Source organism: Carassius gibelio, chromosome A20 (assembly GCF_023724105.1).
Source record: "Carassius gibelio isolate Cgi1373 ecotype wild population from Czech Republic chromosome A20, carGib1.2-hapl.c, whole genome shotgun sequence".
NCBI classification, from domain to species: Eukaryota; Metazoa; Chordata; class Actinopteri; order Cypriniformes; family Cyprinidae; genus Carassius; species Carassius gibelio.
Genome location: NC_068390.1, coordinates 25,572,299 through 25,587,726, shown reverse-complemented (window position 1 = coordinate 25,587,726; position 15,428 = coordinate 25,572,299). Strand labels below are relative to the sequence as shown.

The window sequence follows — 15,428 nt, the reverse complement described above, 5'->3', positions numbered from 1 at the left end:
TATATGTACAATGATAAATTTAGGCAATATTATTATTAATTTACTTTTTTTCTAGTAATTTTGTAATTAAAGCACACACTCACAAAAGAATTTGGGTACACTATATATTTTATTGAATTAATTGGAACAATCCTTATATAGCTTGTTATAGCCGAAAAGACCCTAAATGACCTTATATGGTGCTTCCCTCACAGAGTCATTAGCTGTAAAAATCAAGCTGTTGCAACCACCATGAAAGTAAAACAAGAACATAACACCGATATATTTAATCATACGGTAAAGCAAGTTCAAGATGACTGAAAGAAAAAAATCTGCTATTGTGATAAATCGATCTGCCTGTGACGTCACTGGTGAGCTAGATTTACGGGCTCTAGGACCCCGCGAACTCCTTCCCGCTGACGGGCCTCTGCGGCGTCTGAGAGCCCGAGACGGCGGAGCGGAGCAGGCCGGTGCCGGGGAGGGTCAGGACGGGGAGAGACGCGGAGGGAAGACGGGCAGTGCGCGACCACCGGAGGGTTCAGGCCCGGGGCTGCATGGCCAAACGGGTAATTCACACAGATATATACACGCCGAGATTCTCTCTGACAAATGAGGATGAGGATGGTGGAGGTGGTGGTGAAGATAATGCATTCAGATCTGCGCAGATGTGCGTTTTAAAATCCAGCAGCTGCTGCCTTTAAAGAGTTTTCCATCTGTCCGCTCGCTTGGGTTCATATGACATGTTAATTCAGTTGAATGTGTGAATGAAGCGAGCTGAAATCTGTCAACCGGCATTACACTTCATCATCATCAGGATTTAATGCAATATGTATCAATAACTTACACTTTATCGCAACTTAGATTGCAACTATTCCTCTTACGTGAAAATCAAAGGTTACAAATAATCTAAGCCTTTATTGTGAGGAAGACGAAGCTTTTCTGGATGATCTTCAGTTGTTAATTCAGTAAGGCCTCCTTCAGGAATATTTATGCAAATATCATGTACATAGCGATATATGTTATAGCCTAATCATTGGTTTTTGATGTTGTTGGGGTTTTAAATATCTAAAGATATATTTAGAAAGCATGAAAGCTCTTGACCTATATATGAAGAGTTCAGATGCAAAAGCCTCTAAATGCCATCTGAAATTTTTATCTAAAATTAGGATTTTTTTTCAGGCTCCTATATTTATGTTCAGTTATTTCACTTTAATAGCCTGGAAAAGGACCTGCACATTGCCATTAAAATAAAATGACTCAACCTAAGCATAGGAGCTTGATAAAAATCCAAATTTTAGATGAAAATGTCAGATGGCACTTAGAGGCTTTTGTATCTGAACTCTTCATATGTGTATTAGGCTAATGGTGTCTCCACTGTATCATTAACTGTAATAAAATATGCGGGTTTTTTTTAGTTTATTGTGTTTATTTATGAAGGTCTGTCCATTCACACCTGTGTCAGGTGTCTGGGGTTTCAATGTGACCCTCAGCAGGTCATGCTTCTGATGGCACTGTCATGCAACTTTATAAACACCTTGAGCTCTTTATAAATGTTCAAACCCAAAAAATAAATAAATACAAATAATAATAAAGAAATAGGCTAAATAAATAAATGACAGCAAAGAAAACAAAAAATAGAAAGTATAGCTGGTGCTTAAAATGTTGATCTGAAGAACATTTAAATTAGCATAAAGAACTTTGTCTACAAAGAGTAAAATATAGTATATAATAAATATAATATATAAATAGGCCTATATTTTTTTTCTTCTTTTTTTGATAAGAAAATGAGCGGTGAACCTGAAGGTGTTGCAAAACCTTTTTTTTTTTTTTTTAAGAGTGTATTCTGGATTTTCCACATTATGCCTTTCATTTCTTCCACTTACTCATTGTTTAACATCAGAAACACCCGATTGTGTGTCTATAGATCTAAAATAGAGGTCAGGCCCAATTTCCCTTTTCCTAATGGTTCATTGTGTTTAAAAATACTTCAGTTGAATTTAAATTTAAACCTGTTGTGTTTGTATTTTAGTCTTAGATTTTGTTATATTTCTACTTGTAACTAATTTCTGTCAACCAATGATCAGTCAAGCATTAGAGGTCAATCAAATGTATTTCAAGATTTCTTGTAGATCAGTCTTGGCAGAAATATGAGTCTGTATAGGTCATGTTAAGAAAGGCTACCAAAGAGCAGTTTTTACAGATGACCAGCGAATCTCATTTAATTAAAACGTCATCTTTTAAATTCAACTTTGCATGCGTGCGTGAGTTTCTTCCCAATTTCTCCTCAAATCAATTTTTCCGTGAATAAGATGAAGTCAAAGTCAATTCGCTCTTCATCAGTAGAAGCTCATTTGACTGATTTTCTAGTGATATGTCTGAAAATGAATGAGATGTTATAAATAAACGAGAAATGCGCTCATTTTTTGAGTGCGTCATGGAATTGACGCGTGTGGACGCGACGCGGCCGCGTTATACAGCGCAAAGACAAGCTGGCAGGGATTCAAACGCCCGCCATGTTACAGACTTTCCACATTAAACCACAAACTGGCTGCTGTTTGTCTTCTGTGGACACAAATCAAGGCTTTTTACTGATTCTCTTGATGCGATAAGACAATATTGCCTCGTTTTATAATGAGGGAAACATTGTAGACAATTGTTTCCTCTTGTGCTTTTTCAAAATGTATCGCCTTTCATAGACTTAGGATAAAATAATCATATTTCCAACAACCATACGCTATCAGTGTATAAATATCTGTTTCACTCCAGAAATAAATGAATACGGTCGTTGTTGTGTTTGTTTTCACAGGGAGGAGGAGGATTTGATGGTCTGAAGGTGGATCAGTTTCATCGCCACAGAAGTCCCTCAGCATTTTAATGTCTTTTGTTTCATTTGGTTTGATTTCAAATGCATCGATCAGGCCAGTAGTGTGTTTTTGTTTCATCATGCCTCTCGAACTGGACTGTGACGCAGCGACGAACAAAACGGTAAGAGTCGTTCATTTCGTCACAAGTTGTGTGTGTGTGTGTGTGCGCGCGCGAAGCAGCCAGACACGTGCAAGGTGAAAAGGACAAACCAGGCTGCGAGTAAAACACGCCTCCTTACCGTGTCTACGAGATCGAAGAGACTAAACTACAGCCCTCCAGTTATTTAGACTATGCATTAAAGATCGTGAAAAGCGCTGTATAAATAAACTTGAATCGAATTGAATTAATCCGAATTCTTTGAATATGACGCGTCGTTCTACTTCTGACGCGTCACTGGCATGCAGCGTTGTAATGTTTTTACACTAAAGGACTGCATAAAATAGTTTAAGAAACGAACTATTGAGAAAACAAATATTCTTTATTCACAACATATAACGAAATACTTCAGTTTCTGTGTTTAGGCTATATCTTATAAATAAATGTTATTAATTATGATATGAACACATCTTGATTTTATAGCAATATAAGATGCACAATAATCAAAGAAGCGTTTGTCGATTATAACAGGGCCTTTTTTTTACGTAACTTACGTCACTTGCTTTTAGAATAAATGCTGTGTTAAAGGATTTCTTTAAAAGCTAAACGATGAGTCGTTTTCTTCAAAAGAAAAAAAAAAATGATATACTTTTTACCCACAAATGCACTATAGTTCGACTTCAACATGTTACGTAATCATGTTAGAAAGGTCACGCGTACCGACCTAGTGTTTACAAAGCGAACGTGCAAAGAAAGTCAAAGGGTGCTTTCACACCTGCCTCATTTAGTTCGGTTGAATCGTACCAGAGTTTGTTTCACCGTTTGGTGCTGTTCGTTTGGGCAGGTGTGAAAGCAGCAATTGGACTCAGGTGCGCACCAAAGGCAGACTAAACAAGCGTACCGAGACCTGCTTGAAGAGGTGGTCTCGGTACGCTTACAGACGAACTCTGGAGCTCGTGGACAAACTTGAAGTAGTGAGGAGGATCAGAGCCTCATAGAAATTTGGTCTGATGACCATGAGCATGTCAAGAGTTAAGAAGAATTAATACACGCCTCCGCTTGAAGTTACGAGCAATGCCCGCTCGCCATTTGCAGTGCATTAGAACATTCTTTTCAAGCCGCATCTGCGCTTCATTATAGAAATGTATTGTTTGCATATTGTGGTGTATACAAACAATGTAATAGATTATGGCCAGGGACAAAACCAGCCCACGCAGTCGTCTCTCCATAGTTGTGTTGTCTCCGTGTTGTTTGCTGGCTTTTCCACTTGAATATTGGAATATTCCCACACGTGAATTCTGACCAAGCGAAAAGCGGTTTAGGAAATACGTCATGGCCAATGAGTGATGTGGATTTTGTCATGTGACTGCATTTTGGTTCGTTTCAACTGGTTCGGAGCAAAGCAATCAGTGTGGTGTGAAAAGAAACCAAAAAAGCTGAAAAATGCTACAATGTATAATTGTTTGCCCTTTGTTCGGACAAAATGAACCGAACTATAGATGTGAAAGCAGTCAAACACCCTTTACAAAAAAAAAACGGTAAAACAACGATGACAGACAATTTTGAAGTTGGAGGAGAAAATGAGATTGAGTTTTTCAATCCACACTACCAGTACACAGAGCAGTATAGTATAGTATAATCTAATGTTATTGCTTTAATTTGATATTATTGTAGCATTTGTTTGTTTTAAACCCGTGTAGGGCCCTGTAATGACAGAACTAACACATTTAAACTCATCAAATCTCACCTCTGTGCTTGTCAAATGTTCTGTTTAACTGAAACTGCCATCTTTGGACTCAGTAGGTGAAATAACCACATGGATGATTAGAGAAACTCGTTAAAATCACTGATGGGCATTAACCTGGAGCCCATCAGAGAGCGAGAGAGAGATTTTACAGTCTTACTGACCTCAGGAATCTCAAGAGAACCGCTGCAGTGTCATTGAGGTTACGACTGTGGGTGTGTAGAAACACTCTAGTAATTCTCCGTAACTCTTCATTTTCCTGCTCTGCTCCTCTTACACTTTAATGGCCGTTCAGTTATTATAAATCTGTTTTCAGATATTGGAGCAGCACTCTGGTATGGTAGTTTATGTACGCTGGCCTTACAGTGTTCAGAAAGCCTTGCCTAACTGAATTATGTGAGGTGAGGCAAGTGGTAGATTTTCATGCAACATAGTGAATGTGAATTTTTTTTTCTTTACTGTGTATTTTGTGGTGAAGAAAGTCAGTTTACACCTAAATCTAGATAAAAGTGCTCAAATGAGCTATTTCCAACCTAAAAATCTGTGTTAATGTGTACTGAAAATCGTTTTATTACAGTTTGTGTTAGTGGGGTGAGCTGGTTAACTAGTGTTTTCATTGGCTTTCATTAACTTTGCACCAACTTTGGTCTGTTGAGCAGGTGAATCAGTTACTTGAGGTTTAGTAATCGATCTTGAACAGGGCAAAAGGTGTGTTTGAGATCTTGGATGTGTGTGTGTGTTGTTTGTGATGGATTTTATTGCTCTGCTCATTCATATGTCCTCTGTGAACCCGGCTGAAATTGTTTATTGGCTGATATAGTATTTATGGCAGTGATCAGATCAGTGTTTGTTTTGGCCGAGAAAATTGACCCATTTAAATGCTTGTGATTGCATGATTGTGATTGTATGTCCTCGATATGCTTTATTATTGAAAAAATGTAGTTTACACATTTGTGTTCTTATTGTGAATCCTAATAAAAAATTTCACATGAGAATTTTAAAGATTAAAAAGATTTCTTATGCATGGCTCTTAACATCAACATTTTATAAATCGGATGTTTAACATTGTGGAATTGTTTAATTATGGTACTTCAATTTTTTGATAAAGCAAAGATACATTTCTAAATATAATAATTTTTTTATATTTATGAATATTTGTAAATATATTTTTACTGATTAAATTTAGTTTCTATAGGACAGTGTGCAGGTGTGTTTTCTTCAGTCATTTCAGCCTTTATATGTATTTTGTATATTTTTTATATGTGCTTTGTATGTTTTATATATTCAGTTATTTTATTTTATTGATTTATTAATTTTCATTTTTATTACTGTACTCTAAGGGACCTTGTGCAATATTTTAGTCTGTATATTAATACTGGTTTAATCATTTAATTGAAACATGTATGTTCTGTATTGTATGGAACATTAGATATTCTGTCTATCTATCTATGTGTGTGAGTGTGTACTCTACCTGGAGATGGAGAGTGGAGTGTGTGGATGGGAGAGAGAGAGATTGAGAGAGAGAGAGAGAGAGAGAGAGAGAGAGACTCGTTACACCAGGGAACTTCCTCTTGTTCTCGGCCCAGTCTCGTCGCTTGGCAACAGCAGTGGCCCAAAATAACCTGCTGATGACCGAAATAATCTGAAGATGACAAAAGCAGACACAAAATGTCTCTGCGCTCTGATGTTCTGATGTAATATTCTGCTATACTGTTAAACACTGATGTACTGAGTCATGTGTAACGTGTGAAAAAAAAATATTATATATATATATATTAGTTGCAGTTATACATTACCGTATAAAACAAATTAAATAAATTCTGCTAATCAAGGCTGCATTTATTTGATCAAAACTACAGTAAAAACTGTAATATTGTGAATTATTCCAATATTATTAATTTCTTTTTGAATATATTGTAAAATGTAATTTATTCCTGTGATCAAAGCTGTATTTTCAGCATCATTACTCCAGTCTTCAGTGTCACATGATCCTTCAGAAATCATTCTAATATGCAGAATTTATGCTTAATAAACATTTCTTAATATTATCAATATTAAAAAACAGTAACAAACAGTACATCTTTCTCAGGATTCTTTGATGAATAGAGAAAACAGCTTTTATTTGAAACAGGAATCTTATGTAACATTATAAATACAAAAAATCTAGCGATTAAAAAAAATTACCTTTGGTTTTCACACTGTTTCGTCAGATATATTTGGTATCTAGCTGACATTTGTATGATTTTGCATGTCTCACACAGACGGTTCATCACGTCTTTCTTGATCGAGGCTGCTATCATTCTGAGTCGACTAATATGAATCAGCACAGATCAGTAGAGATCAGAGTTCACGTCATGTTTATCGGTGGTTTTCATATCTCTAATGGATTGAGGTTAATGTTTAATGACTACTAACATCTACTCAGGCAGTTTCACACACGCTGCTTTGCAGAAATACTCCCCTGGTGACCCCTGACCCCTGGGGACTGATTAAACTTGATGTTGTTTCAAAGGTTACAACAGAACGGTTTATGAGAGAGACAGGAGAGTTCATGAATTAGATCTGCACAATGTGTGTTGTGGTTTCATGGTTCATGGTGTGTGATCGCACTAGTGGATAAATAACATTAGTGGGCACATGGTTGCCAGGATTGTTGCCAGGGAAATGACCTCATGGTTTTGTCCAGGAGAGCAGCATCATGACCTGCTGGAGACAGTTGCTAAGCAGTAATTTCACCTTAGTAACCGCTCTCATCCAACTATCCCCACTGAGAGAGTCCAGACGGATCATCTCTGGACGCATGCGTGTGTGTGTGTGTGTGTGTGTGTGTGAATTTGACACTGGAAAATATGCTTAAGTCCTTAAATGTGTTGATTTAATTTATTTTATTTTATTTTATTATGCACTCATAGATCAGTCATTCGTATACAAATTCTTTTGTTTTATTTTATTATATGCTTATAAACATAATTCCTTCAATTTAATTTAGTTAAATTATTTTTGTTTGTTTTATTTTATGTTATGCTTATAGATTAAAGTAATATTCCTCTATTATTTAATATTATTTTATATATCACTTATATATCAAAGTTGATGTGTTTGTTTGTTTGTTTGGTTTAGAGTCCAGAGGCAGAACAGGAAGTGTGTGAGGTCACACACGAAGAGAGAGTGACAGACACACCAACACGAAGAGTTGGACGACCCGCTCGAAAACGCAAAGCACCAGGAGTGAGTACTTCTGCACATACTATATGCACATCTATGGCACACACATGGACTTTAGAAAACTTGCGTGTTCAGTGGATAAATAATGTATTTGCATAGCATGTTCTGTATGACAGTAGTTCACTGGTGTGCTTCTGAGCTGATTTTAATGTCTGTGGGACATGATTGAAAAATGAGCAGCTGATCAAATACTGCATGAGATACCAGCTTCAGTCTCATGTGGCTGTGCTCGTCATGTGCTGATTTAAAGGAACGGTTCAGCCAAAAATGAAAATTCTGTCATTTACTCACCCTCATGTCATTCAACTTACATGATTTTATATTTTCAAAGCTCTTTTCCAGACACTAGAGTTCTAAAATTTGGGGCCAGTATGATTATGATGTATTATTATTTTTAAAGGGACACTAAGTAGGAATTACTCCCATCTAGTGGTGAAATTAAACAATTAAATCAAACTAATTTTGCTCTCCAGCGCCTCGCTTTTTCAAATGCGCGTTGCATCTACGGTAGGCGATATGTACCAAAAAGCTTTGACAGGATGTCTTCTAATAGCACTTCGTCGAGTTTTCCTTCAGGTGAACAGGTGTGTTATTTCAAACAAACTGCAACATGACCATAAACAAACGAATGTTACAGTATGAATTACTGACTGTGGAAAACATGAAATATTGTAATTAGTAGTTATGTCTAATTTATTTGTTATATTTTCTAAATTATATGCATTGTTAGATATAAAAAAAAATATTATAATATAGATTGTAACACTGACTTACCTGTCGAGAAGAAAACTGGCCACTTCAGCGTCTCTTTTGAAATCTTTATCCAGCATTAGCTCTTTCCACCTAGAAAAAGCTTCCCTGACATTAACTCTTGTTTTCTGTAATCTACGGTCACGTTTCCTTTTACGTTCTATTTTTGACTGTTTTGGCGACGATGTTTTCTTCTCCTGTGGCGCGGCATATGTATGGTCCATAATAAGAATGCAATCCAGACTTTTAAACTTGCCGGTGCAGTTTCAAGCGCCTCTCACTGCTCTGCACCTGCGTTTCTGGCTCTGACCGAAAACGCGCTGTGGAAACGCGTTGGCTTAGTACTTTTTGTCCCTCTCTGCTATTATAGTTTTGCAAGATGGTGGAACTACATGGAAGCCTCCGTGGACCTACCTGTCCCATGTATATAAAGATAATAAATTATTGTATATAAATGTATATAAAGATAATAAACATTGGCATAGGTATTTGTACACCATTGAGGGCATATTTATGAATAAAAATATTGATTTTAGATAATAAAATACCTAAAAAGTTACTTATTGTCCCTTTAAGAAATTAATACTTTTGTTCCGCGAGCACACATTAAATTGATCAAAAGTAACAATAAATACATTTTGAATGTTACAAAAATTTATTTTTCAAATAAATGCTGTTCTTCTGAACTTTCTCTTCAAATAATCCTGAAAAAATGTTTCCACCAAAAATATGAAGCAGCACAATGGTATATATATATATATATATATATATATATATATATATATATACCGTGTGTGTGTGTGTGTGTGTGTGAGTTTGGTCACTATGAGTTTTTTTTTTTTTTTTTTTTATTTAAATAATTTATTCTAAACGCCTTTTGTCTATAACGGAAAAAAGAAAGTCACATACTTATCAAATGACATAACGATGAATAATTTCCATTTTTGGCTGAAATGTTCCCTTAATGGCAAGACTTGCCTTTGTCTTAAAGGGACAGTTCACTCTAAAGTGAAAATTATTACTCGCCCTCAAGTTGTTCCACCCCTATATGAGATTTAATCTTAATTCTTTTATTATTTTTTTCCGGTGAACTATCCCTTTAAGTATTTTCATGATTATCGTTTCACTACAGTCGTTCCAAAGCAACCAGAGACACACACATCATGTATTTGACTATAATAATTAAGTGTTAAAAGTATGTTTTAATTCTACTAATTCAGATGATTTAATTCATGTTACGATGTTAATTATGTTACACCCAACACAAAACACATATTAACTCATGACATTTTTTCAGAAGTGTCAGGGACAGTCCCTCTGCCCACAAAAGCTGTGCAGTCTCTACCTATGACTGAACCTGCAATGCTTAGGGCTGCATTAATGCACGAGCTTACAGGATGAGGGGGCCCCACCCGGTGATGCCAGAAAATATTGTAACCACATTTTATAATCAGTTACTGTGACTTTTAGGGAAAAAAAAAGTACACACTGGCTTTGCTTTGAATGCACGTGCAGGTGTTGCACGTCCTGCGTGAGAAGGATCAGTCAAATGCTCCCAAGCATGAAAGCAGATCACAAAAGAGAAAACTGCTAAATACATGTTGGAAAGTCAGTTTAAATTTGTTGAAAAAATAAGCTCACGGTATATTTTAATGCAGGCCTAGGAGAACAAGTCCTGGCAGTATCTGAATACAGTACACTATAATTAATAAAGAAATTTACTCTTAACACAGTTGAGCATGCAAAAAGAACATGCATGAATGAGAAAAATAATGCGGTATGTTAAAAGTAGGCTAAGCCACAAAAAAGATCTCAATGTGTTACTCGCACTGTTTGGCACCCTCCCGAAACGCTCGCACGGAAAGCCACCTCTCAGACAGCATGCACTGAATTTCTTCAAAACATTTCTGTCTTGGTGAGTAAACATAGATGTGTATGTCTTACAGCATGTTAGATCTTAATATAATACACCTGCTGCGCCATTGATGTTAATCAAACAACAGAAGAAAACATGGAATCTCTCGGGCTGGAGTTAAAAAATTTCACTCGCACTACAAAAAAAAAAAAAAAAAATACAAAAAAATTATTTGTTTTTGATACCAAACTTTTAGATGGCAGTTTTGATACAACAGCCAAAACTACTAGCCTAACAAATATCAAATTCAAACATTATTAAAGACAAGTGAACAGTCAGTAAATAAGAACAAATTAATAAACAGAACAAAGATACAAATGAAACAGTGCTTTAGGTTTTTGGGTGTGTATGTGTTCAGGCACAGAAACTAAATAATCAAATGGAAAATAACATTGCATATTTTTCACTGACGTAAAACAGAATAAACCTAAAGTGCCGCACCTCTATGTGTTCGCTGTACACAGATCACTGAATGGAGTGGATATTCATGTCTTCTTGTACTTGAATGCTTTAAAATCTCTTGAATGTGTATATTTGTCTGTTCAAGTGCCATTAGATGCAATAGAGAACTCAATTTTTGGCTTGCGCATCATCAGAGACATAGCTGAATGATTTTATCCAACAATTTATTTTCCGTGTCAGTCTTCAACACGCGTTCATGAGAGTACCACGATGCATGTGTGCTCTCCCCTCCCTGTATGCAAATGAATGCACTGCAAAAGACCCCTCTGTCAAGCTCTGGAAATTTGCAGATGACACTACCATCATCAGAGACACAAGGTTAAAGAGCTGGCTTCCTGGTGCAGTCACAACAACCTGGAGCTCAACACGCTGTGGAGATGATTGTGGACCCCCCTTCACTCCCCCCACTCACCATCATGAACAGTCATTCAGGTTTCTGGGCATCTTTCAGGACCTGAAAGTGGGACACTCACATAGACTCCATTGTGAAAAAGGCCCAACAAAGACTGTACTTCCTTCACCAGCTGAGGAAATTCAACCTGACACAGGAGCTGCTGAACCAGTTCTACTCTGCCATCATTGAGTCTGTCCTGTGCTCATCCAAAGCTGTCTGGTTTGGTTCAGCTTCCAAATCAGACATCAGGAGACAACAGCGAACAGTCTGGACTGCTGAGAGGATTATTGGTTCCCCCTGCCTTACTTCCAAGATCTTTACACCTCCAGAGTGAGGAAAACTGCTATGAAAATCACTTTGGACCCCACACACCCAGCTCACTCTCTCTTAGAACTATTGCCTTCTGGTCGGCGCTACAGAGCACCAACCACCAGAAAAGCCAGGCACGAGAAGAGTTTTTTTTTCCTGCAGGCCAAAACTTTCATACATTGTCTATTACAACTGACATTATATATACCATCTGAAAATTGTACATTTGTAAACTTATTAAACAGTACACTTGTAAATTACATATCTGTACATTCATTAAAACAATTATAGAAGTGCATCTCAGTAGATTTGAATGTCGTGGAAAAGTTCATTTCAGTAATTCAACTCAAATTGTGAAACTCATGTATTAAATAAATTCAGTGTACACAGACTGAAGTAGTTTAAGTCTTTGGTTCTTTTAATTGTGATAATTTTGGCTCACATTTAACAAAAACCCACCGATTCTCTATCTCAACAAAATTAGAATAATGTGACAAGCCAATCAGCTAATCAGCTTAAAACACCTGCAAAGGTTTCCTGAGCCTTTAAAATGGTCTCTCAGTTTGCTTCACTGGACTACACAATCATGGGGAAGACTGTCCAGGAAACAATCATTGACATCCTTCTCAAGGAGGGTAAGCCACAAATATTAATTGCCAAAGAAGCTGGCTGTTCACAGAGTGCTGTATCCAACATGTTGAGTGGAAGGCAAAAGATCCACAACCAGCCGAGAGAACCGCAACCTTATGAGGATTGTCCAGCAAAATCGATTCAAGAATTTGAGTGAACTTCACAAGGAATGGACTGAGGCTGGGGTCAAGACATACAGACGTGTCAGGGGATTTGGCTACAGTTGTCATATTCCTCTTGTTAAGCACCTCCTGAACCACAGACAACGTCAGAGGCGTCTTACCTGGCCTAAGGAGAAGAAGAACTGGACTGTTGCCCAGTGGTCCTGAGTCCTCTTTTCAGATGAGAGCAGGTTTTGTATTTCATTTGGAAACCAAGGTCCTAGAGTCTGAAGGAAGGGTGGAGAAGCTCATCCCCCAAGTTGCTTCAAGTCCAGTGTTAAGTTTCCACAGTCTGTGATGATTTGGGGTGCAATGTCATCTGCTGGTGTTGGTCCATTGTGTTTTTTGAAAACCAAAATCACTGCACCCATTTACCAATAAATTTTAAGCACTTCGTGCTTCTTTCTGCTGACCAGCTTTTTGAAGATGCTGATTTAATTTTCCAGCAGGATTTGGCACCTGCCCACACTGCCAAAAGCACCAAAAGTTGGTTAAATGACCATGGTGTTGGTGTGCTTGACTGGCCAGCAAACTCACCAGACCCGAACCCCAGAGAGAATCAATGGGGTATTGTCAAGAGGAAAATGAGAAACAAGACACCAAAAAATGCAGATGAGCTGAAGGCCACTGTCAAAGAAACCTGGGCTTCCAGACCACCTCAGCAGTGCCACAAACTGATCACCTCCATGCCACGCTGAATTGAGGTAGTAATTAATGCAAATGAAGCCCCTACCAATTATTGAGTACATATACAGTAAATTAACATACTTTCAAGAAGGCCAACGATTGGTCTTATGAAGTATTCAAATTTGTTGAGATAGTGAATTGGTGGGTTTTTGTTAAATGTGAGCCAAAATCATCACAATTAAAATAACCAAAGACTTAAACTACTTCAGTCTGTGTGCATTGAATTTATTTTCACAATTTGAATTACTGAAATAAATGTACTTTTCCACGACATTCTACAGTAATTTACTGAGATGCACCCGTATATGTTTTTCTCTATATTTCTACTTCTGTATTATGTTGCATTATTTAAATTTCAGTTTTTCTTATATTAGTGTAATATTTCATGTCTACTGTGTAATTATTTGAATGTTTTCACTATAATGTATGTTTGCACTGTGTCTGTACACTTCTGCACTGGAAGCTCCTGTCACCAAGACAAATTCAATGTATGTATGAGCTTACTTGGCAATAAAGCTATTTCTGACATTTGAGGAACAGGAAGTTACAGTTGCAGCAGGCGGAAGTTTCAGAGACAGACAGATTCAGTGGGAGGTAGAGAGAGAAAGACGAGGTGCTGTAGCCTGCAGGTCTCTGATGATGGTAAGTTCTCAACAATGTCTTGCTAATTGTTTTAAATGAATATCACGGTGATCATAATTACATCTGTCAGGGTTTGATTTGCGAGGCTTGAGTATTAATGTGTCAAGGCTGAATGTTTGATAGGAAAAATCCTCATACACGGTCAGTCAAACGTGCAGATATACTTGAGTTTGTTTCTCTTGATCTTAAAGTGGAGGTCCAATACTATTTCATGCATTCGGACTTATGGCCCTGTATTACATCATAAAGGGCTGGGGATTCATTGTGTGGGGACACATTAACCAGCATGAGAGCAAGAGCAGCCCAGCAACATGCTTCATTCGTGTTACAAGAGTCGCCGGCAACGCTGCACAGGACTTGCTTGAGAAGGATTTATCTTTTGGTTTTTAGACTACAAAATCAACAATGCCACCAAAGAAGTGTTTTGTGGTTGTGAGTTTGTTTAAAAAAAAAATTAAGGCAGTAAACTTTTTGTTCCTGTTTTATTTATATCGATGTCACAGCTTGCAGACGATCGCTATGCAAAAGTTTTGCACTTTTTTTTTTTTTTTTTTGATTCTTCAGCTCCGCCCACGGCACGCCTCCAGGAGCTTGAATGCTTTCGGAGGGAAACATAAAGCTGTATCTGACTTTTATAAATCTGATAAAACTAAAGACTCTTTGGAAATATGAAGAATGCAGTAATTCTCTAGGTACTCAAGCGTATCATGAGATTGGCAGAAGCTGTGTGTTATGTCACCTTTAAAGGGACTTTTCATTCAATTCATCAGCTTCATATACTGTCCCTCGTGTCAAAATTTTAAATAGACTTTCAGTATCTGCAAATGTTAATTATTTTATCAAAATAAGAGGAATCATACAAAATGCATGGTATTTTTTATTTTGTACTGACGTGAATAAGATGTTTCAGATAAAATACATTTACATATAGTTCACAAGATAAAAGAATAGTTGAATTTATAAAAATGACCCCGTTTTTTTTTTTTTATAGTTGTTAATGAGTCCCTTGTTTATCCTGAACCATTAAACTGCCTGCTGTTCCTCATTAAAATCCTTTAGGACCCAAAAATTCTTTGGTTTTCCAGGATTTTCTTCTTTTTTTTTTTTTGCGCATGTGAACCCTTTATATATATATATATATATATATATATATATATATATATATATATATATCATTTGAGAGTTTATGCTTACAACAAGAACAAATATCTGCTAACGGGGTCAGAAAAATGAACTTATTCTCCTATTGAAAAGGTCATTTTTCTGACGCCATTTGCAGATATTTGTTGTTTTAATGAAAAACTATCTGTTTTGATGAATGCAATACTACTCACATATGCATTTATCATATCAACAGACTGGTTGTATGTTGTCGTTAATAACAAAATCGTGAAAGTGCCGGACAAAAAGTGCCACTATAAAATGTACAGATGTCTAATAAAGTTATCATAGCCGTATCTTGATCTAAGTGCACAGAAGGCTTATGGGAATTGCAGTGTTTATTCAGTAGGCCTAAATGAATGCTGAACACACTCCTTCGCGTACAGTTGGTCCTCTGAACGATTTGAT

General features: G+C 36.8%; 1 protein-coding gene across 2 annotated transcripts in view; it reads left to right on the top strand.

Moving 5' to 3' along the window:
- The first annotated feature begins 409 nt into the window (after positions 1-409).
- Positions 410-15,428, top strand: part of LOC127938552 (DNA (cytosine-5)-methyltransferase 3A) — a 43,675-nt gene continuing 28,656 nt past the window's right edge. The window contains exons 1-3 of one of the 2 annotated variants that reach the window (XM_052535253.1): positions 410-545; positions 2,786-2,964; positions 7,805-7,912. In XM_052535253.1, the coding sequence (XP_052391213.1) occupies positions 2,854-2,964; positions 7,805-7,912 (219 nt within the window). In that variant the 5' untranslated portion in view covers positions 410-545; positions 2,786-2,853. Of the gene's footprint in view, positions 546-2,504; positions 2,965-7,804; positions 7,913-15,428 lie in introns of those variants that run through there. The other variant, XM_052535252.1, reaches the window with a different exon arrangement.